This window comes from Diuraphis noxia, unplaced genomic scaffold, assembly GCF_037042655.1.
Source record: "Diuraphis noxia isolate RWA-SAM2 unplaced genomic scaffold, SU_Dnox_SAM2 contig0006, whole genome shotgun sequence".
NCBI lineage: Eukaryota > Metazoa > Arthropoda > Insecta > Hemiptera > Aphididae > Diuraphis > Diuraphis noxia.
In genome coordinates this window covers 1,196,745-1,222,015 of record NW_028301716.1, presented here as the reverse complement: position 1 = coordinate 1,222,015, position 25,271 = coordinate 1,196,745, and the positions used below count along the sequence as shown (strand labels likewise).

Here is a 25,271-nt window from a genome sequence, read left to right as displayed (position 1 = left end):
AATTGAGAACAATTGTCAGCAGATCAAAGAAACAATATTTTGACTTTAAATTTAAATGATTGAGAACGATTTATCGAGTGACGTTGCCATTTATCTTAAATTTTAGTAATAATTTTTAGGGCTGGGATTTTGATCTAAGGACATACTTTTTTCGGTGTTTTGAAATGTTGCTGATTAAAACTGATTTTTTTGCATTTCTTGATAAAATTCGCCTTAAATTTGTTTATAAAATGAACGAAAATTTTTTCGATTACCTAACAATAGACTGTAACCAAAAACTCAAAGAAATATAGTAATTGATATTTATATATAAATTGTATACTTTATATTTTTAATTAATGTGGCAACGTTGCATAAAAGTTAGCAGGTAAAAACGTTCTCAATCGTGTTTTTAAAAAAGGTATAGCCGATAAGGACCGTTCTCAATTGTATTCTACCCAAACATTTACGTGTGTCGAAATGCATAATACATATTACGCCACAACTGTAGTAGTGTTAAGGGCGCAGACGGTATGGAATGTTAAGTAGGTAGGTTGTAGGTAGTGTATCCGACGAATAAGAATAGTCGAAGGGTGTTGTGTTGGACATAAAATGAAAGGATTAAAATATCATTGTCGTCTGCCATGGCTAAATAATAATAATATAATCTTGAACCATGTTATCGTTTTCTGTACACTTTACATGTTAAAAAAATACATACTGGACGAAACAAAATGAACATCAACTGATTTAATGCGTTTTCTGTGTAAGACACGTGAGTTACTTGGGACATTAAAATACCCACAAGGGCATGGTATTGCTGAGATTAAATCTAACAAAGGATTAAAAATATATAATACGATGGTAGCGATCGAACGATGAATTTTCGTTTTCAGCCGTAACCTACCCATAATAATTGTATGAATAAAAAAATAAAATATTAAAATACTAAAATCTACGTGTTGTTTAGATTGCTGAATTGGATCCAGAGTAAGGTTCCTGACATACCGATTTCGAATTTCACTACAGACTGGAACGACGGAAAGGCCGTCGGTGCTTTAGTCGATGCAGTGGCTCCGGGTAATTATAAGACCTGCAACGTCATAGTTTTGTTAACAAAATACTCAAAGGCCTTTTAAATTGTAATCATAATTTATATTTGTATAGGCTTGTGTCCGGATTGGCAGGACTGGAAATCCAACAACGCACTTAAAAATGCATCAGAAGCCATGGGCTTGGCTGATGATTGGCTTAACATCAAACAAGTAAATAATACTAACACTGTCTTAATTGTGTTCAAATGAACGTAACAACAATCATTAATCATTATAAACTATGTTTTCAGCTCATCAAACCCGAAGAATTGGTCAGCCCCAACATGGACGAACAATCCATGATGACTTATCTATCTCAGTACCCGAACGCAAAGTTGAAACAAGGAGCACCGATTAGATCGAAAACGAACCCGAGCCGGTATGTACAATAGCATTATATTTTGATCGTACAAAATTAAGTATTTAAATCAAAATCGGTCTTGTAAAATATGATTTTTAAAAGTATTCAAATACAGATACTTCAGATACTTATGTTCAATAGTATGTATTTAAAATAATCTTCTGTTTTCATGTAGAAGTATTTTAATTTTTGCTTGAGTATAATAAATTCACAGTAAAAAAATATATTTAAATATATATTCTCAATTTTTAGTTAGAGAACCAGTATTTGAAAATGATTAGGTATTTTATTTTAAATATACACTCTTGAAAAAATTATTTAAAATATTTTGTTCAAGTACTTTTTTCAAAAATATTTACAATACGTAATTGATTACCCACTTAAAAAGTATTCAAATAATATTACTCAAGTATCTATTTTAACAAGACTACCTAGTACCTACTTAGCATGTTCGACTTCATATTAATATATTATAATATTTTCTGTATTTCGTTTAGCGTTCGTGTTTATGGTCCCGGTATCGAACCCTCTGGGCCGACTGTGGGAGCCAAAACGAATTTCACCGTCGAAACATTTTCCGCCGGTAAAGGCACAGTCAACGTGTCTGTGGAAAACCCCAAAGGAAAAGCCGAACCGGTAAGCATCTAACTGACAAAATGATATCCTTCGTAATCAAATGTTTTTTTTTTTCAATTTTTAGGTTGATCTGGTTTTCAACAACGACCGAAGTCAAACATACACGGCAACGTATAAACCAGTCGTCGAAGGACCGCATAAAGTGCATGTCAACTTTTCCGGCGTCCCGACTCCGAAATCTCCGTATCACGTTAACGTGGACACGTCGGCTGGCGATCCAAACAAAGTAAATGTCTTCGGGCCTGGTATACAGCCCGAAGGCGTGTTCACGAACAGACCAACTTATTTCGAAATCCATACGAAAGGTGATTAAATTGTTATATATTATGATGCCTTGGGAGATATTTCAAATCTGAACACGATGTTTCTATTTGTTAAGATGCCGGAAAAGGTGTTCCGGAGGTGATAATTCTCGATCCGGCTGGCCGAGAGAACACGATACCAGTGAAGCTCAAGAAAGAACCTAACGGAGTGTATAGATGTGATTACACGCCGGTGGTCCAGGGTGTGCACTCAGTCAATGTTTTCTTCGCAAATCAACCTGTGCCGCTGAGTCCATTCGCAGTCGGCGTATCTAATGGTATGGCATATGATATTCAGACAAAAGGATATTAGTATTTTTTTTTTTTTTTTTTTTTTATCAAAAGTGTAATTCAAACACATGTGTGGTATTATTTCTGTACAGCATCTGACGCTAAACGCGTAAGAGCCTTTGGGCGAGGTATACAACCACACGGCCTCAGAGTCCAAGATGAAGCCAAGTTCAAAATTGTAACCGAGGGAGCTGGCGAAGGCGTTCCCGAAGTGAATGTAATCGGACCTGGTAAAATTCTAATCAGTGTGTTTTGTTACGACGAACTCCGTTATCGGATATAGCCCTCATAACCTGTGAATGAGATTAGCCCCGATATTATGTACATTATCAACCGGAAAATAAATATTAGCATGCTATACTATTAATTTAGATTAATTCGGAATTCCGCAACAAAACAAATGGTTAAACAATTTTTATGATTGCCAAAAAATCTTATAAAATATAAAAAATAAACTGTGAAACTAAAATATATATATATTATAAAATTGATAAATATAAATGTAAATTAAGATTAAAAGTGAATTTACTACTGAATATAGTTGACACAGTCTATTGGGTTCTAATACGAGTATGGTTTATACATTTTAAATGATCTTTGTATGACGACTGATATTGTGGTTGTATATCAATTAAATAAATAAATTAAATATCAATATAAAAATAAATAGTTAAACATTACTAGGTACTCTACATTAATATTCGATTCAGTATCGACAGTATCGTTATGAATGTTATGGATTTTTTGTTTATAAATTTGGTAAAATTACAACTCTGGTGCATCTATAATTATTTTGCTATCACTTAGCTTTTATTTTTCGGCTATTTCATTTAATATTTTTTTACAATAACATAATACACATGGAAAAAAATATTTTATATTATTTTCTTTTTTTCTTTTAGCTATGAACTAATACAAAATACTTTATGTTTCTACATTTCATCAAAATTCTATATTTATATTTCTTATTGTAATATTTGTTGTTGTTATATAGTATTAACTAGTTTTAATGCTGTTAATTTGGATTAAGCTTAACGAGAAATAATAATATAATATACAGTGAAACCTCTAAATACTGGACACTCTTGGTCGCCGTAATTTTGTCCGTTTTTTAGAGGTGTCCACTATTCAGAGTGGGGGGGGGGGGGTGTAAAATTTTGAAAATAACTCAGAGAAATTAAAAATTTCATTTTATGTACAACATTTCTCGTATTATTTATACGGGGGACGAAGTGGCCGAGCGGTCTAACGCGTCGGCTGTGTGGATCAGCCGGACCGTGTTCGATCCTCGACCATCGGGTGGCATTTTTTTCCGGGCTAGTCACGGTGTCTGGAGAACAAGTGCCACCATCCCCCACTCCAGGGCATGGCAGAAACCTACGGGTGCCCCATTAGAAATTCTACCAAACAGATCTCCGGTGTAGGTTAGGTTAGTACACCCGGACAATAGCGCCACACGAGTATTTTTTTTTATTATTTATACAATACTAAAATTTATAATAATGATATTTTGTATTTTTGTATTATTAAAATTATGATATAAAACTAGGATATTACGTATGTAAAAATTACTAAAAATGTTAAAAAATAAAAATAAATATTTATTAAAAAAATCAGTTACAGAACATAAACTAGAAAATGTTTTCATCGATGCGATAATAAACGGATAAGATAAACTATAATTGTATTTTTCGCGACACACCCACGGTTTCTACATCATTAACGATGATAATCGGCGATCACCGGCCTTTCTTACGTCCGGCGAGCTGCCCGCCGTGCTTTGTCGTGTGTTCAGCCTTTGAAATATTTATTTTTCACACGATTATTCTATATATTTACGATAATAATTGTCAAAATTAAAATTAGGTTGCCATAAAAGTGTCCGTTATTTAGGGGTTCTCCTATATGAAAGTAGTGAAAATGTCCCCATCCCCACAAAAATATTGAATTACCACTGGATTATGTGGAAAAAAATAATCATAATAATTTTATTTTTAAACTGAATCGGCTTATGTTGACTTTACCTGCAGTACGCAAGAACTCGTAACAGAAACAATATATTTTATCTCGGATCTAATTACTATTAGAATAAACTTAGACAGACTTAGTGGTTAGTAATATACCCTAAATGTTTTGTTTTCGCGTAGGCGGAGTCAAAGAACCCGTAAACATGAAGAAACTCGATGCACACACGTATGAAGCAACGTACTACCCAAGGAAAGTCGGCCGCCACGTTGTGATGGTGACGTTTGCAGGGGTGGAAATCCCTAAAGCACCTTTTGAAGTGCACGTCAACCCATTCAAAGAGACTTTGATTCGTGCTTACGGACCTGGACTTACCGGAGGCATAGTTTCACATCCAGCGATGTTCACTGTCGAAACTAATGGAGAAACCGGTTCACTAGGCAAGTAAAAACCACTAAAGCAATCGCAGGGGTAGTTTACGATACTTTCACGAATCCTAAACTTATTTTTACAGAAGTTTGACAGCCTTAAGGTTTTATTGATTATCAAAATCAGCAAACATACATATCATGTTTAACGATATTATCCATATTTATCAACATAATAACTATTCATTACACCATTCTAATAACCATTCGTACAGAAAACCGTTCGTAACATCACTCGTCTACTTCTCGAGATATATTTATGACATTAAAGTCAAACTTTTAGAGACTAGCTATTGAGCAGAGTGTCGCTTCTATTTTTTATGCAGTGGTGGGACCGAAGCTTTTATGGCTGATTAGTTTATCAGATATAAAATGGGCACCACAATTTATGATACTAAAATAACTATACATTTTTAAAAATGATTTCAGCATAATATATCTGTTTTAAAAATGTTCCTTTTTTGAATTAACATGTACACAAATAAACATTTTCCTTTTAATTCCTGTTCATGAATTGACTGGCACATTACCTATTACTCAACTGATTTATTATAAAATAATATAAAATATCAGTCTTCACTCGAAATTGAAATATTTTTTTCTTCAACAAATAAAAAGCAGTGACCAGAACTTGATCTTGTTATTATGTTTACACTAAGTAATAATATTTATTTGGAAATATATTTTAGAAATAATTTTACCAATATTAATTTGTGACGAAAACCGTTACGTTTGCAGGATTCAGTATCGAAGGACCTTCAAAGGCTAAAATCGATTGCCAAGATAACGGGGACGGATCGGCGGACGTCAGGTACTATCCGATGGCGCCAGGAGAGTATGCCGTGCACATATTATGTGATAACGAGGACATACCTAAGTCACCTTACATTGCCAACATTTTACCTAGTACTGATTTCTATCCCGACAAGGTACAAAGATATCTCATGCAACGATTATTGTTGATAATTATTTTTAATAATTATGTGCTTACGATTGATGTGTGGGTAGGTAAACTGTTACGGAAGTGGATTACAACCAAATGGCGTCATACAAGGAAAACCGGCTGAATTCGTGGTGGATACGAAAAAGGCCGGAGTAGCTCCACTTGACGTCAAGGTAACTTCAGGAGGAGAAAAATACTTGCCTTGTCCTTATATATTTTAATGATATGTAATATGTATTACACCATGACGAAAAATGTTTTATTTAGCTTCTCTTCTATTTTACCTATCGCTAAAATAGCCTTGCTAGCAACTAGCCCATACTTCTATCAAATTTGTTATACAAAATTCATACTGCTACCTTTATGAATAATAACTTCTTAACTCTTCAAATGAAATCTTAACAAGTTTGCGATCATATTTTTTTTAAAGTATGAATAGTTAATATTTAAGCGTAAAACATTGTCATAACACTCATAATCATAGCCCTCTTCGTCGTTTTACAATCATTAATAAAATACTAACTTAATATTTAAAAATATTTAAAACATATTTTTTATAGATCATCGATTCAAATGGCAACTTCGTAGAACCCGTGTTGAAAGACAACAAGGATGGTACGTTTTCCTGCAAATACGTCCCAAAGTCGATCGGCAAACACACGTTACAGGTAAATCACGAAAAAAAAAATGGCCGCTACCGATTTGCGCACTAATTCAAAAAAAAAAAACAACTTGTTTGGGCACTCGCTTAGAAACAGTTGAGCCATAACCATACACATGGTTTGCTCTCAGTTACCCTTTAGACTTTAATAATTTTATTTTATTTTATAGTTTAATACCTTGAATAATATTAATGTTTGATTACCAACAAGTAAATTATTTAAGTACTTACATATATTTACTTTCTCCTCTAATAGACAGTACTGTCTATGAATGTATTCATAAGTGTGATTAAAAATGCATGTTAATACTTGCATATTAATAATTGTTAATAAATAATATTTAATACTTGTTCAAGTTTTTTTTTTTTAGTTTAAACTTTGTGTTACGATTAGTTTAATAATTATGTGAAATTAAATACAAAATATAAATAAGCTATTTACAAATAAGAAAGAAAAGAAGATGTCTGATTAGATTAAAAATCCTGTATGATTGAAAAAGGATAAAATGTACAAAATCATTTTTTTTTTTTTTTTAGTTGAAAAGATATTATTAGTATCGATACTCGATAGGAATGTTGGAAAATTTTAAAGGGGAAAAAAATTAATCCCGTTGGGCTGATAGGCTAGGGCATAATAAGATTAGGTGTCACTTGCTTAAGTTAAAAATGTATGTTAATTTTAATTTCAATTTTAATATAATATGATTGGTAAATATATTGTAAACATTTTAGGGCAATATACGTGTCTATTAAATTCAGTAATAACAGTTTCTTATAATTTGTATGTATTTAATTTGGTCTACATTCCGCAATCTTTATCCATGAATATTAACACCAATCTGTCACCAAGATAAAATAATATAATTATTTTTGTGTGCGCAAACCAGTTGTACATTTAATATAACCGTCAGCGCAAACGAGTTTCGATTTTTCAGGTAAAAATTATAGATTGTGCGCAAACAAGTTGCAGCCAAAAAAATAACATCAAAAGCTCACCCTGTTGAAATCATTTCCAAGTACTCTTGAAAATATAACTTTATAGATTTTGTCTTGTGCTGTTTTCATATTATATAGGTTAGTTACGGAGGCGTCGCTGTACCAAAAAGTCCGTTCCGCGTATTCGTGTCACAGCCGTTGAACGCGAATAAAGTACAAATATTTGGACCAGGTATCGAATCCGGTGTCAAGACCAATAAACCCAATCATTTCACCATCGATTGTTCAGAAGCCGGGATCGGTAAATTAGTTCACATATTATAAATACACGGATTATTATTTTATATACAATGAATTAATGTGTCTATAGGAACTGTGTTTTTATATACCTAAGTTATTAGAATGACGTGATACATAATAATATGTCATATAACAAGTCTTTTGAATATTATTTATTATTATAGAAATTCTAAAATCAAATTGACAAAAATTAAATTTGAGATTCTTATTTTAATTTTATCTACTGTAATTGATAGTAGGTTATCTCGGTGGCGTCATTTTCAGGCTTTGAAAGGGGGGGGGGGGCAAAAATTTTGACCGGCCCAAAGGCCATAATTTAAAAAAAAAACCACTCGCTAACAATTACATTTTTATCTCAGTACAAACAGTCTTCTTACATCTTACACAATTATATACATACTAGTTAGTTATCTGTGATAACTGTGGTTACTTTAGGCATGAATAACACATTTTTTTTGAAAGATAACAATGACTAATTAATACATAGGTATATAAAATATAATATGTAGAGGAATACCCTATATTACCTATTAGTATTTAGCATTGAGTAATTTTAATATATGCTCAATGCTATTAGCTACTATATGATGACATATTCTAAGGGTAATTTTACCCCGGTTTATGTTTTATTTGCACCAAATATGAGTTAATGGTATTAACAAAAAATAAAATAAAACATACAATACTTTATTGTATATTTATCATTAATAAAAGTTTTTTAAAAGTTGCTTAAATGCTAGGCAGTGACAGGTTCTTATTATTCTGTTAAATACCAACTTTGATAGTTTGATAACATAAGGCCCATGTAATAATTATTTTCAATTCTATTTTTAAACTTGTAACAATGAGTTATCAACAAGCCCGGACACAAGGTTAGGTCCCGCCACAGCTATTGATAATAATAAAATACATACGATAATATTATTATCTATAATCTATAGCCGTGGGTCCCTCATTTTAAATTAATCAGAAATTTGGATTTTTATGTTTAATAATATTATATACTTATTACTTATTACTTATTAGTTATTCCGTTATTCGATAACGACAATAACATTTTAATTTATAATTTCACAATAATATTAATAAGTAAATATTTTATACGAGTAGCGGCCTACAGGGAGGCGGGAAACCCTGTTTCCCACTCGTCCAGTCCACCACTGCACATACAGAATACAGGTGTCAGATACCTTATAATTATTTACGTGTTAGTTGGAGCCACGAATCATGATTATATTCTATTTAGCAATGACATGAATGTCATGAATCATTTTTGCGTGCTTGTGGCCCAAAACTAGCACCATATACCCGGCCCGGGCCGGCCAAGTCGACCGGCCCGATAGTAGCCCACTAATGACAAGGGGGGGGGCAAATGCCCACCTACCCTACCCCCCCCCCCCCAAATGACGCCACTGGGTTATTTACTATCACTGTAGGTTATTTTGAATAATAAATTAGACAATAATTATTACAGATAAATATTATAAGTACAATGTATAATAGACCTAAGTAAACGATACTTACAATAATAAATTGACAAATCGATAAATTAATGTATCACATTACTAATATATTGATAAAAAAAATTATACCTATATACTGATAAATATTAATGTAACTACCCAAGTCATGATATAATATTATGTTTTACCTTCAACAACAATATAAAACACCGTGGGAATTAGTATTTATTGTTGTACCATTTTGTACTTGAAAACAGACATAGGTAATAAACTAATAACATTTGAAATTTAAGAACCAATTAGGATTGCATAAGTAATGGAGTGTTTTTAGGGGGCTTTGGTTACTAACCTTATCGCAATTGATTGAAAAGTCTGAATTGGCCTGATGTTCGAGGGTTTGGCTGGGCCCCAGATTGCTATTCCATAAGACCAGACTGGTCTTATAATTGACATATATATTATAATAAGTTTGTTTTGGTGTGGTATTTTGGAGTTGAGGAGTGGTCGGAGGAGGTGAAGTCTATTGTTCGCTGATTTTCTTTTTTCTTTTAGGTTGGGGCCCAAGGTAAGTTTTTTATCGAGTGTTATGCCTAAGTACTTTATTTCAGTTTGGACAGGGATGGAGGCGTTGTTCATGATTAATTGAGGGCATTCACGGGGAGATTGTTTTAACGTGAAAGTAACTTGAACAGATTTGTCAGTATTTATTTTGATTTTCCATTTTTTGGCCCATTCGTCTATTTTATTAGCATGATCCTGGAGTGTAGCTGAAGCTAGGATAGGATTTGAACTAGAGGAAAGAATAGCTGTGTCATCGGCGTATGTTGCAAGAAGGGTGTTACAAGATTGAGGAATATCTGCTGTGAATATATTATAAATACTAATCTGCAGAACTCCAGCATATTTTGAGTGAGTAGATGAGATATCGTTACCATGTCGTATGACAAACGAATGATTTTGTAGATACGATTTTATAATAAAATAGTAGGGACCTTGTATGAAAAGTTTTAATTTGTTTAGTAAGCCATCGTGCCAGACTTCATCGAATGATTGAGAAATATCTAAAAAAAGTCCAGAACAGTACTCTTTGTTTTCGAGGGCAGTTGAGCTTTCGTCGGTAAGACGATGGACTTGATGATTGTTGAGTGCCTATTTCTAAATCCAAACTGATTATTTGGTATGATTTAGTTGTTTTGAAGGATGGGACGTAGTCTTTTCAGGAGGGCCTTTTCAAAAAGTTTACCAAGAACTGGGAGTAAACTTATGGGACGGAATGATGAAGATAAGTGTTTAGGTTTATTTGGTTTGGGTACAAGTATAATGACTGCAAATTTCCAGATTTTTGGGAAGTGAGATAATCTTAGCATAGAATTATATATGTGGGTGAGCAATGTTATAGTTTTGAGAGACAGATTTTTCAGAATTTTATTTGTAATGAGGTCATTTCCAAGTGCCTTGCCTGGGGGTATTTTTTTAATTATAAACTGAATTTTACCAGGAGAAATGGTTTTAGCAGGTATAGACAGGTTAGAGAGGGTATAAGAGGGAGCTGTTAGAAATCGTTGAATTTCGATAATTGAATCGTTTTCGGGATCGGTGCACAAATGATGTTGAAATGTTTCAGTCAATTGAGAAGCAAACACATATGATTTGTCTTTGTCTGTAATAGCTAGTTGACCGTTTTCCTGCCTGAGAAGTGGGATTTTGTCCCTGTATCTGGTGAGCCTTTTGGTTGCTTTCCAAAGAGAGCCGTTATTAGGTTGCAAAGATTTCATATATAATTGAAATTGTTCAGATTTGTGGTTATGTAGTTAATATTTCAAAAGATTTGATAAAAAATTAAAATTTTTCTTTATGACTAGGCAACCTTGTACTTTGCCATTTGGCTCGAGCATGACGTCCAGTAATGGAGTGTTATGAAGTAGTTGTGATACAATTTTAGATAACCAAAAATAACACGAAAACACATTTTAAAATAAAACACTAATCGTTATGTCCACACATTATACACTTGCACCAAGGTCATCCATTGGTCTGTAAAACTTTTTTTGATTTAGTCTCACAAAAAATCTATTTTTATAAATAATTAAATATTCTACTCGATAAATTATGTCTACTCAAAATCTTTATAATTTATATAATAACCGTGTTATTGTTAAACTCTACTTTGTGACTATATTGCCTATCGACGCGATCAATATCGTTCGAAACAATTATTTTGATTCTTGAATTATTAAACAAAATATAGATATTATGTATTTTGGTTTGGTAATGATATAAAAGATAGTGATAAATGTATTATTATAATTATCCATAATATTATTAGGTTAAACGATAGTCAAAAGGTGACTTTTAATATAATATTTTTTATTATGTACCAACTTATTTAAATTTTAAATTGTTTTGTTTAAATCTAAAATACTTACTAGTATTTTTCAAAATATAAGTTAAGGTATACCATGCTGCAATATTATACATGGTATTATTTTTAACTACTAGGTACCTAATCTTACATCTTTTTTTCGAAACATTAACGTATTTTATAATTTTTCAAATATTAATTTCATTCAAAGTAGGTCATTATTAAAAAAAAAAACATATTAAAATTGATTAATAGTCGAATCCTTAAAATCTGATCTTCATAATATATGTCATTCACTAGATTAAACAACATTATTAATATTTATTATTTAGTCAAATATAATTTTTTTTTTTTGTATTACAAACTTGTACATTAGGTATAATATACCAAGTTAACATTATAAAATATTTTTAATAAAATTCTTAAAATGAAAATAATTATAAATAACGTGACTTCGGGTGAAAAAAACTTTTTTGTTGATTTTAAATGGGCAATATTAAAAACTTCAAATGTAAAAACACACGTAAGTAAAAGCACAGCTGATATTGTTCTTACTTCATACCTTTAAATTTTATAATTAATCAACAAATGTATGTCAATGCACATTAGATAATGGAAGTTCATCGGTTTTTCGCAGGGGAGCTCAACGTGAATCTGGTAAACGACAAAGGAGTCAACGTGCCATTGCAGGTTAACGATAACGAAGACGGTTCGTTCCTCATTGACTATGTGCCGACAAGCTCGGGCGTTCACAATTTGAATTGCACTTACGGTGGAGTTAAGGTACCTGATTGCCCGATCAAAATCAACGTTCAGTCTCCAGTAGACTTGTCCAAAGTCAAAGTGGATGGTCTCGAAACTCGTAAGTTTAAAAAAATTCTAAATACTCTCCGACGTAGTAATTATATTAGTATTTTGAGATCTGTATCGATGAATTTGTTAAAAAGCTGTCCAAGAATTATAGAGTTACTCGATAATCTCTATAAAGTCAGTTTACTGTTAAGGTACCTACTCCAGTGTTGGATCCAGATATGGTCATTTAATCATTTTTCTTTAATCCATTGATATAGGGCAGGGAATGCTACTGTAAATGGATATAGAGTTTACCTACTACTTTTGTTATACCATGGCAACAATATTATTGTAATTTCGGCACGAAAAAATAAACAAATACGACAAAAATGCACTGCAGTAAACGTAAATTATAATTAAAGCTTGGAAGTTATTATAGCAGCAAATTTATATACATTTAAGTTTTATATACCTAATATCTTTATTTTATATATTAGGATTGGTTTTATACCGACAAAATAAGTAATACAGGATATTTGATACTTTTAGAAATAATTGATAGGTATAAGATGCATATAATATGTTTTCATTTATTAAAACAAAAAAATAATTTTATTATAATGCTTAAATAGCGAAATTAAACAATTTTATCAACGTTTTAATATAATAATACCTAGGTTATTATAGTAGTCATTATTAAAGTTTTATGATTTAAATCGACTAAATAAAATGTCTAAAAATCCACTTTTTTTGTGTCATAGAAAAAAAAAACAATTTTAAATAGGTAATGCTCTTATTCCTAATCTGTGTAACTAACTCTCGTCTAAATTTTACCCCTTAATAATAAAGACTCCGACACAGAAGCTACATGGAACAATTAATTTAGCATATTTGACAATATTTCTGGGTTCTAAGAATATTTTATTGCTTTGGCATAAAAATATAAAAGTATTATAATCGTTGTTTATTTTATAAAATGTGAAATAAAATGTACCTAGGCTAATTTAAATTTTAAAATTATTTTTCTTTCATTATTTTAATAGAAAAAATAATAATCGCGACTTGCGAATAGGTTTTATATTTATGTGGATTAATTACAATCGACATTGTAAACACTTAATTGTAGATTTTCGATGAATTGATTACATGGTTTCTAGATTTCAAAAGGATTTCAAATTTATTTTTACAATGATTTAAATACAATTGACTAAATATTTTTTCAAGAAAATTTTAACCATTCCTGACCTAAGTATTTTCAAATCACAAAACAATGAAATTATCAGATACCTCAGTTTAACGTTTAAATCTATCAAAAATGAGCTAAATAAAAATTAAACAACTAAATAATGTATAACATCAAAAAAAGGATTCTCTAATTGGATGATTGACTCCCATTATATAATATTACTCTTAATTTTGAAAGTAAAAAAGTTTGAAAAATAGTAAAGAAAAGTAATGGCTGAAACTGAACTTAGCAAGTCTGAACATTAGTTTAATTGTCCAATCTGGATGTAATTAATACATAATAATATACAACTATGTTATTAATATTTTTCACTCAACTTCCAAGTCTTATATCTATCTTGACGAAGCTGTGGTGCAGAGAAATCATTATATTATCATTTTTACTATCATAACAATCGTCATTATTATTATTATTATTACTCGCTCTCGGTGGACCACACAGTGGCCCCGGTCAACAGTTTGCAACAGTTCCGGGTGATGACGCGAGAAGCTGGTAGGGCGGAATTTGCAGTGGTGATCACCAGCCCGTCCGGCGGTTCGGTGACGGCGCACGTGGTACCCTTTGCCGACGGTTACGTGGTGAACTTCACGCCAACCGAAGTGGGCGAGTACCGACTGAGTGTGACGCTGGGCGGTGAACAGGTGGGCCGGCCGTACCGCGTGTCGTGCACACGGGCCAACGACCCGGGAAAGGTGACGGCCCGTGGACCTGGCCTTTCCGGCGGCCCTGTCAATCGGCCTGCCGAGTTCACCATCGACACGAAGCGCGCCGGCCAGGGTGGCCTGGGCGTGACGGTCGAGGGCCCGTGTGAAGCGGCCATCAATTGCCGAGATAACGGGGACGGCACGTGCTCAGTGGCGTATATGCCCGTCGAGGTCGGCCACTACGTCATCAACATCACATTTGATGACCAACCGATTCCAGGGTCTCCGTTTAACGCGCTGATTGGTGGCCGGGCGGCCGGCGATGCTCCACGACCTCCTAACAACGTTAAGGCTTCCGGCAACGGTCTTTTGGCCAACGGTAAACCGCTACCAACTGCCACTGCAGCTACCAAGTTTTCCAAACGTGTTGCCGTGTGACAGTGATGTGTTCTGAGCGTGTTCACGTGTTTAGCGTGATTTGTTGTACGGTTCGAATTTTGATTTGCGACCTGTTTTCCGAATTAACAGCCTATCATAACAATTATGCGCCAGACTGACCAACAAATAATTGTTATCAACATGTATATCATTAATGTTTTTTTATTAATCGTTTATTACCGTTTATTGCTATTATTTGTTTATAATGTTTTTTTGTACTAACTTTCCGTAGGGGTGCGCAGACTTAGAATGAAACGTGCTCCCATAAAATATAGATGATGCCTTAAATACTGATAATATTTACTTAAAATAATATTATGATCTCCGTTTTTATCGTTACTGCTTCTTTCTAATTAGAAAATAATTGATTTTTAGATATTTTTTTTTTATTGGTTTTAAAACAAATTTTTATAAATATCCGTATTTATTTGAAATTGATAAACCTAATTTCATAATTTGACTTGTCACATATTTGAACATAGGTTATATTAAAAACAACTTTCTATAAATTTTGATTTTTTTTTTCTTTTAAGTGTCATTTTGTACATAAAAACTATAAATTCCCCTAAAATTATTTTCCCTACGTGCGCACGTTTATGGAATTATGTCCAAACCGAAAGCACAATTTCGTGCCTATCGACGATGTAGGTCAAAAAACAAACGAACTGTTTGCATCTTAAGCTAACTATTAATGGCGGCTTATTCTACAGCTTTATCAACCATAATAATTTATATCGCGAACGCACTTATAAGCAATAAGCTGCGTATGATAATAGATATGTCGTTATTATTACTACTTTTCAGCTATTAGACCTTTCAGCAGTTAATTTATCTGATAAAGTGTGTTATTTTTTATGCTGTGTATAACTTAATACTCCTTCGAGTGCATTTTATTATTATTATGGATTAGTAATCACAATATATAATATAGGTAACCCTGATGCAATCATTCATCGCTCATTATTTAATATGTGGTAGAATGAGTAGGTAGGGAAATTTTATCACCTACTGTAAACATGTGCCACAACTTGAGTCAAATCCAATACCCAAATAACATAAAATCCAAATAATAAGTGATAAATTATTGCATTGGTGTTGTGTCAATCTAATATAGTGTTATTAAAAAACATAAAAAAAAATTTTAAAAAAAATGTTTATCTATGATATTATTTTAGTTGATTTTTACGTTTTATTTGATTTTGTAGCACTGATGTTTGTGATGGATTTTTATCAGATCTAGAAAGTCAGTAATTTATTATTTTTATATTTAATATAGGTGTTTTCTTGGGATCACCAACTGACTTTTCTGTGGATTCTCGAGCCGTTGCCAAGTACGGCAAAGGCGTCGTTACGTGTACGGTGACTAATCCATCTGGCAGCAGAACCGAAACGTTCATCACGCCACAAAGCGATGGAACATATAAAATCAGTTACACCCCGTTCGAAGAAGGTATAATAATATTGTGTCTTGAGAACTCTGACCATAACGTGTGTAAGATAATTCATATCTTTGGTGTATTATTTTATTGTGTTTGGTTATTTAGGAGTGTCTCCTTTTTACCGAAAAAATGATGTTGTTATTTTTTATTTTACTATTTTTAACTGTAGACATTTTTACAAATTATAATTCGTTTGAGTTATAACATATTATAATTTACTAAAGCAAAATATTTTTTTTAGTATTTCGATTAGAAAAATACAAATTTTCGGACAGTTAGTTTATTAGTTATAAGTATTTGAAGTCTAGTTGAATGGATTATAGTGGATCGACGTTTTTTAGAGTACCTTTCTACAGAAACTTCAAAAAATTCACTTTAGAATAAAGATTCAAAAATACTCAGTAGTCAAAAAAAAAAAAAAAATGATCATGGCAAAAAATAAATGTTTTAGAAAAATGTTATTTTGTTATTTTAACAAGTTGTAATTTTCTTGAAAAAAAGTATTTTTAAAAACGTGTTTGTGTTTAATTTTTATCGACTTTTTAGGACCACACACCATTGATATTTATTACGACGGGGTGCCCATAGTCGGCTCACCGTTTTCCGTTAACGTGAAACGAGGAACTGACGCCAGCAAATGCAGAGCTTTTGGACCGGGTTTGACCAAAGGAATCATCAACAAAGTCAATGCTTTTACTGTCGAAACAAAAGGTGATTCATGTAAAATGTTTAATGATTTATTAGTATCGGAAATTGTATAATTTTTAAAATTCAAATTTTAGTTTGAATTATTAAAAATTATTTAAAATATAAATACTTATTCAAAGCATTAATTTATTGGTAATTGCATAACGTCATTTTCTCTGTTGGTTAATGTGTGATACTGAGATTATAAAATTAAATAGACATTAATGCATAATATGAATATTTTAGACACTAGAGTTAAAATTCTAACACTTCTTATATTAAGAAAATACTTAGATACTATTGTGGAGAAATCAAACTGATCTTTATTTGAATATTTCTATTCTCATTTTTTTATAATCAAACATACCAATATTTTTTTTTTATTTTTTTTTTAAGCATAATAATATTTAAATTATTTGTTATGCTCTAACTTAAAAAAAAAATATATTGATAAGTTATTATCTTCAAAATATCGTTTGATTAATAATAGTAATTTTAATAAAATTTAAATTGTGTTTATTTATGTTATTTTCATCTTAATATTATATATAATATATTACAGTACAATTCAATACGATATTATTATAACCTAAACACTTACTAAATTGTATATTTTACGATGATTACATACTATAGCGATAAAAATGTTATCAAATATTTGGAATTAGGACATTTTCGTGTTTAAAATTTAAGCAAATTTATTATTTCAAGTATTATACGTCATTTTTTCAAATAGACAGTAAAATTTTATTTGGATTATGAATGCATTTTGTATTTTTATTTTAATTTTGTTATATATATTTAATTTTATAGGAGCTGGCACTGGAAGCTTAGGTTTGGCCATCGAAGGGCCTTCCGAGGCAAAAATGACGTGCAAAGATAATCGCGATGGTTCGTGTTCGGTCGAATACACACCAACAGAATCTGGGGATTATGATGTGAGCATTCAGTTCGCTGAAAAACACATTCCCGGATCACCGTTTAAGGTATTATTTTATAACTGTTTATGTTATTTATGAACCGATGTAAAAGTCATTATTTTGTACCATTTCGATCTACATCTAAACGGAGCGATTCTTATGTTTACAAAACGTTTGGCATATTGTTGCATCTAGTCAACTATAGACTTTTTCAAGCTAACTTCAAGCAACTGGAATGTTGAATTGATTTCCTTGAGTTTCTAATCAACGGTGCTCTTTCCCAGGTTTTAATGACTACTCAATCACTCGAGGCGGGGAAGTTTAACTCATAATTTTATTATAGCAGCTGCCGGCTACATCATAATTTTACTCTCTCGCCTAGTGGCATCTCCTTAATCCAAATATTTGTCCATTTGAATTTGCTGAACACTATACTTCAATTTCCGTTCTGAATATTATTCTGTTTTCATATCATTTACTTGTTTCATATGTAAATTATTTATGCGTGTGAAATACTTAATTTATTGCGATACTGTAATGAGGATATTCTTTTAATATTTTATTCTACTATTGGCACTTTTTATTTTTATCAAATCATTATTATTTAACTAGTTTCTATATTCATTTAAATTTAATATTATATGAACTATAAATCTTTCCGAAATACCTATTTTTATGCCTATTCACTGTAAATTTGACTTCAGCCTGCATTTGCGATTAAAATAAATATATTACATAATAAAACATAATCTGTTGAATTATAGGTTACAGTCGATCGTCCTGCAACCGTGAATGACATCAAGGTGAGTGGACCAGGCATCAACCCTAAGTATTGCAGGGCAAACACGCCTATCACGTTCAAAGTGGACGCGTCGAGATCTTCTAAAGGAAATGTAGACGTGAAATTGGTAACCGACAAAGGTAAAATCACTTGGATCGTCTATTTATTAGTTATTTAAACTATAATGTTAAATATTATTTTAAATCGTCAATGTGAGTATAATATTAATTTATGTTCACGCTACAGAAAAAATAATATTTTTTCTAATAATGACAATGTATTATATGCATTTAATAATATTTATCAATATGATAATCATTATTTATCGGGGACAAACGTAATTTTGTTTTCAATGTGTCTGAATTCGATTTTAAAGCTTATAATTTTCCATCACATTTAATTTAGAGCAAGACCGTTTCTAAATCCAATAATGTATTATTGCTTAGGTAATACTTCCATAATTGAGAAATTTTCATTAACATTTATTTCAGAACTTACTACCACGGTGATATTATTCACTAACTACATATCCCATTCTTTTATCAATCTTACCAGTGATTTTTTATATATTTATATTTTAAACTTTTAACTAAACGTGTATCATTAATATTAATGAATTTTAGCATATTATGTTTGATATTATTATTTTATATATATATATAAATTAAATAATTATGTAATAATATAATATAATATTTATTTTTCAGGTCCGTTACAACAGAAACCGATTATTCGTGACAATGAAGATGGTACCTACGATGTTACTTACACTCCAAATCCAGAAGGCGCTCTACTTACAGCCAACGTATTGTACAACGGATATCAAGTACCGGACAGGTAAATATGAAGAACTAATAATGATTATAAATATTAAACTATTAACTATTTATTTATAAATGATAATTCAATTGAGACGTTAAGCGTTGATTACACTGAGCGAATTTACTCGCTAATCACTGGCGAATTAACTTGCGATGACTTAAGTCGCTCAATATAATCGGTCAGTTGCTTACTCGCCGCGTGTTGAATACTCGCTGCTCGCCCGCGATTAAAGTTGACGACCATGCAACTTTTGTCGCTAATACCTGGTGTTTTTACACTCCAGCTAGTAAAATCGCTGAATGTAATCACCTCAGTTGGCAGATTCGCCAGGGGCGTCATTTCAGGTTTTTTTCGGGTGTGCGAAGCTTCAAGCAGGCTATTTTGAAATTTCACCAGGCCATATAAAAATAGATATACATACGTATATTATGTATATTATCCTGCATTCAATTATTTCCATACATTATAGACCGGTTATTACAATTTGATTTTAATCATATAAATAATTGTGCATTCGTGGGTCGTGACTCGTACATTATTTTAGGCTTCAAGGCGCAGGCCAATTGTAACATTCTAAAAGTAAGGGGTGCAACCACACACCCTGCCAACCCCCCAAATGACGCCCCTGAGATTCGCTAGTGTGCCAGCAAGTAGTGACTACGTGTGCACGACTAGGAGAGCGAGTGAGTTTAATCGCTCAATGTAATTAGACAGGTCGCTACACGCTCTCGCACGCGCGACTTTGCTAGCCAACGACTAGCGAGTGAATTCGCTCAGTGTAATCGACCCTTTATGTATAATATTATCTTTACTTATAATCCGAGCGTTATAAACTTATAATACAAGATTAAAAATTATTAGTAGTCAAATTTATTTTAATTTAGAAATCCAATAATTGTTAATTAAAACACTGGACGTACCTATGCCAATTATGTGATGGATATAGAGTGTCTGCAGGTTATTATGACACTTAATGGATATGTGAATCCGTGATTCGTTTATGAATTAAAATTTATTTACATTAATAATAGTATATAAATTAAATAATAATGTGCATAAGACTATTTTATGATAGAAGAGCTGTCACCATTTATTTCTATTATTTTTTATTTAGTCCTTTCAAGCTCAGAGTTCGACCTAAGTTCGAATTGGATAAGATCAAGATTGAAGGCCCCGGTGTATCCGATTCTCGAGGTGTCAAGGCATCTGTTCCCACGTATTTCGTCGTGGATGCTACTGACGCTGGTTCCGGAAAATTGGACTTGAGAATTATGGTAAGCTTTAGTGGGAATATTATGTTCTTCGACTTTCTTATGAATGATGTAAAATATGTTAATGGTACCGTACTCTTTGCTGCAGGGACCCGATGGTTTTCCCAGGCCGGTGGACATAGAAAAGAAGGAAAATTTATACAAAATAAAGTATACTCCAGATGACTGCGGTCGGTACTCGATTGAAGCGCTATATGATGGAAAACCATTACCGCAATCGCCGATCCATGTACAGTCCTACTCCACTGGAAATGTGAGTTTCCTGTTGCATGATCATTGTGAAATTATTGTAACGTTTGAACGGCTTGAGCTTATATATGCGGAAATCGAAAACATAATCTCCCCAAATATCTCATTAGCTCCCCGAAAAACAGATACATTAATATTATAGTTGTGTGAGATCAAAACCCATCCCACTCAAATTGATGTTAACAATGTTAACTCTTCTCCTCCTCCCCTGAAATATTAATGGATTTCCGCCTATGCTTGTATATGCTTCATACCTAATAATAATAAATAATAATTAGCTAACTATTAGAGAATTATTATTGTAAATAATATACTATATGCAGTGTTGTTTTCATTGGGTACACTCCATATTATATATCGTATAAGGAATATGGGATGTAAAATGTAAGTAATGGCATACAGAACATATTTTTTTAGTATATCTTGGACAACTTTGATGGGAACATCACTGATTATATTACGTTACAATTATAATATTATTATACTAAATGCACGCGATACAGCTTACTACTAACGCATTTTATATTCGATTTAAATCTAGTTGATTTAGTTGCACGCTGGGAATTTTTAGAATACCATTTGTAACTATTGATATTATTATAAAATAAGTATGTTGTATAACTTCCTAACAAAAAACAACTGATGTCCGTTATATCGTTTATGACAATAATAATATTTTAAAGCTAGTTGAGCGCACATACAGAGGTGATCCACGATAATATTGTCCAATGACGTTTTTACACATGACGTTATAATATATGTTAAACAATTTTGGTGAGGTGATCATAATAACGAAAATAATGACCTTAAAAACAAAACGACGAAGAGTGAATACCGTGAATGATATTAAAAATATCAACAATATTGTTTTTTATTCTTCTTCATTGTTCGGTGTCTCGCGCGTGTTATTATTTATTTATTACATAAAAAAAGTTAGATAACCGAAGAAGAAATAATTAATATTAAATTTAAAATACCATGGATAATTAAACATATTTATCGTTTATTTATTCGGTATTTTTGGAAGATTGATACAAGCGAGCTTATAATAAGTAAGACGGTGAAGCAGGCGGGCGATTAAGTCTCGGCGTAGTGTGATCCATCACTTGGAAAATTTTGAAAGTACCCAATGGTTTATTGCTGAAAGCGAACGCTTGCCGAAACGTTTCATTTGGAATTTGAAACATTATTGAAAAACTCGCCATGTCGTTCACGACATATTATTTTTATAAAAAACGCGTTTTATACCCGACTGGCGAGTGTACGCCGTATTCACCATGAAAGACCTGTTAGCGAGTGGTATATACCAATATAACATTGGTATAACATTACCTACCCATATTTAAATAATAATATCATATTATATACTGTTTATTATTCTAAGTTATCGATTACGCTTTGTTTCGCTTGTTTGATTTGTTTAAAGTTTGTTTTAGGTACCTAAAATATGTGATTTTATTTGTACTAATGTTTTGACGTCGTTTGCTCTCTGATTACCATGTTATTATAATAACATTATAATATAGCAAAAAATATACGATCGGTATTTTGTTTATAACTCGTCTTACATACAATCATATAAATTTTTATATTTTTAGTGGTTGAAGTTTTTTTGAAAAATATAATAGTTTAGAAATCGGATTTATTACGAAATCTCACAATAATAATAAAAAACTAAGTGCTTCGAGTTGTGTGTTGCCGTTTATTGTGAATCATACGTCCAGAAGAGTGTTTTACAGAAACATATGATTTATATTTTGATTATTACTCATCTTATACAGTCTTATATTATATTTTTGGTAGTTGAAGATTTTTCAAAAAAATAGCATTTAACACAATCTCACAAAAAAATTAAACGCTTCGAGTTGTGTGTTGCCGTTTATTATTGACGATACGTCCAAGCGAGTGTTTTGCATATCATAATCTTTAGTTAGATTTTACATCAGTTTTCTTTAACTTCTTTTGAACTCATCATACTGTTTCATAACAAAATAATCAAACTATTATGTTATAGAATAGATTGATTATAGCAGAGGTGATTTCCGGTATAATTAACTCCGAAAAAAAATATCTCCAATATAAAATATGATATTATAACACTATCTCATGGATAAAAATAAATATTTAGTTAAAATATACATTATACTACCTATACTATCCCTACACATTTTCAAAATTATAGCGGTAAAAATTGATATATTTTATATATTAATAAGAATATAATATATTAAAATAATAATTTAAATACCCACCTCTTTATTTTTATTATAAAACATTATAGTTTATAAGAAAGGTCTCCCAAATCTAGTTCATGTCCATTCTGTCAAACGATATATTTGACAATGGCGATAATGTAAGTAATTTTTCATCGTGGAATTTTTTTTGTAAGTTTTTTTTAATTTAACCTAATTATTAAACCTAATTAAAGTTCTTTAGGAACACGTTTAAATTATGGAAGATGTATAAATAAATTATTCTCAGAAGTGCCACTGAAAATTTGGACCGGTTATAATACCTACTATAGTTGTAGTCTATAGTAGCTAACAAATAATTATTTTCAATTTCTATACATGCATTTTTTTTAACATATATAATTTTCAACATAACATTCACGATTTAAATCAACCAGAAAATAAACATTATAATATAATCGAAGTACAATTTTCAAAAAAAATTCTTCATAAAACTACAATTTTATTCGAGAAACAACATTTAATTTAGTTTTTGAATTTGGACAATCAAATACAAACATGGAAATGAATTAACTTCTAGACCCTATATTAAATACTATTCCATAATATCTGTTGAGATGATTATAAAAATGAATGTCCAACAGTAATATTGTAGTGAAGTATACTACTCTAAAAAGTTATTATTTTTCAAATCATTAATTTACTCTAAAAAAATATGTTAACATTTAAAAAAAAGTATAAAAAATAACTATCTACTAGACTTAAACAAACATTTTCATCAGCAAAATTTGTCTAAAAATTAAATAATTATATTTTTTTTTCTATTTTATCCTGTATTCTACTATGAATTATAGTAGTATATTATATTTTTATTTGAGAAATGTATTTGATTGGTGGTATTTTTATCGGAGTTGTTCTCACCGTGAACATAGTGTAATAAAATATACATTGCTATGATAACATTATGTTGACGTTGTTTTCATTTTATTTCAATTTTTTTATTTATTTTTATTTGCCGTGTATCCGTCCGAAGGCGGCCAATTGTCGTATCACAGGGAACGTAGAGAGCCGAACACTGACGGGTAAAAACCATAGCATCATCGTAAATGCAAGAAACTGCGGTGATGGGAACGTGACGTGCCGGATAAGACCGGTGGACGGGCAGTAAGTCTCTACAACGTGTAAAAACTATAGTCATATTGAGAAATTGACTGCGTATTTAGAAAGAAAAACAGTTTAATATTTTAATTAGGGAGGTAGACTATAACTTACCCCGAGTATGAAAGAAAAAGTAGCAATCAATAATTTATCAAAGGAAATTAGGTACCTTAATATTATGATTCAAATTGAAAATGTGGGCTTAAACTCATCAAAAAGTTAACTTAACTAGTTAATTATAATCATTATTGTGGAGTTAATTTCCTTTTCGTACTACATGGAACCAACATAAAATACTAATTTTGTTGATTCATTTCGATTTTATTCATTTATTTTCTAATAATATGTCATTATAATACGATGTTTGCACAGCGTAAATTGCCTATTGATAAATATTTGGGTAAATCAAAATAGTAGAGCACTATATTATGACTTAAAAATATAGCAGCTTAGAAAAAAATAAATTTTTTTATCGAGCTTAATTTATTTTAATTTCTATCTCAACTTTAAACTGATTAAGTTAAATTTTTCTTTTGTTAAACTTGAATTGTTGACTTAAAGCAATTTGATTGGATAAAATTAAATCGTCACAGTAATTTAATTACAAATAATTTTAAATATTTCAATTTTCTACAATTTAAAAATGTATGAAAAACTAATGGTTTTTTTGGTTTTAGTTTTTAATTTATTATAATTTGAAAAAAACTCACCCATACATTGGTGTATTTTTTGAAGGAATCATAGAGCATACTCGAATACTATATTTTTTCACCATTTATATGTCCTTATTGCTCTGTCAGTAATAAATATTTTAAAATAATTATACTACAAAAACAAATTAACTTTGCAGAGTTTATAAATTGTAAGTGTCAAATCTAATTTGAATTTTCATTTATTAGTCATTACAATTA

General features: G+C 31.1%; 1 protein-coding gene across 5 annotated transcripts in view; it reads left to right on the top strand.

Moving 5' to 3' along the window:
- LOC149054468 (filamin-A-like) overlaps positions 1-25,271 on the top strand; it is a 121,068-nt gene that overhangs the window by 53,798 nt on the left and 41,999 nt on the right. For 3 of the 5 annotated variants that reach the window (XM_089229988.1, XM_089229987.1, XM_089229989.1), the window contains 22 exons: positions 950-1,059; positions 1,147-1,244; positions 1,325-1,452; positions 1,932-2,070; positions 2,135-2,375; positions 2,450-2,650; positions 2,756-2,893; positions 4,811-5,068; positions 5,795-5,985; positions 6,065-6,172; positions 6,560-6,667; positions 7,735-7,897; positions 12,359-12,583; positions 14,201-14,782; positions 16,118-16,291; positions 16,827-16,991; positions 17,781-17,953; positions 18,652-18,808; positions 19,376-19,505; positions 20,605-20,764; positions 20,850-21,014; positions 24,236-24,366. In XM_089229988.1, coding sequence (XP_089086114.1) covers positions 950-1,059; positions 1,147-1,244; positions 1,325-1,452; positions 1,932-2,070; positions 2,135-2,375; positions 2,450-2,650; positions 2,756-2,893; positions 4,811-5,068; positions 5,795-5,985; positions 6,065-6,172; positions 6,560-6,667; positions 7,735-7,897; positions 12,359-12,583; positions 14,201-14,782; positions 16,118-16,291; positions 16,827-16,991; positions 17,781-17,953; positions 18,652-18,808; positions 19,376-19,505; positions 20,605-20,764; positions 20,850-21,014; positions 24,236-24,366 — 3,945 coding nt within the window. The remainder of the gene's footprint in view (positions 1-949; positions 1,060-1,146; positions 1,245-1,324; positions 1,453-1,931; positions 2,071-2,134; positions 2,376-2,449; positions 2,651-2,755; positions 2,894-4,810; positions 5,069-5,794; positions 5,986-6,064; positions 6,173-6,559; positions 6,668-7,734; positions 7,898-12,358; positions 12,584-14,200; positions 14,783-16,117; positions 16,292-16,826; positions 16,992-17,780; positions 17,954-18,651; positions 18,809-19,375; positions 19,506-20,604; positions 20,765-20,849; positions 21,015-24,235; positions 24,367-25,271) is intronic. The other 2 variants (XM_089229990.1, XM_089229991.1) reach the window with 2 other exon arrangements.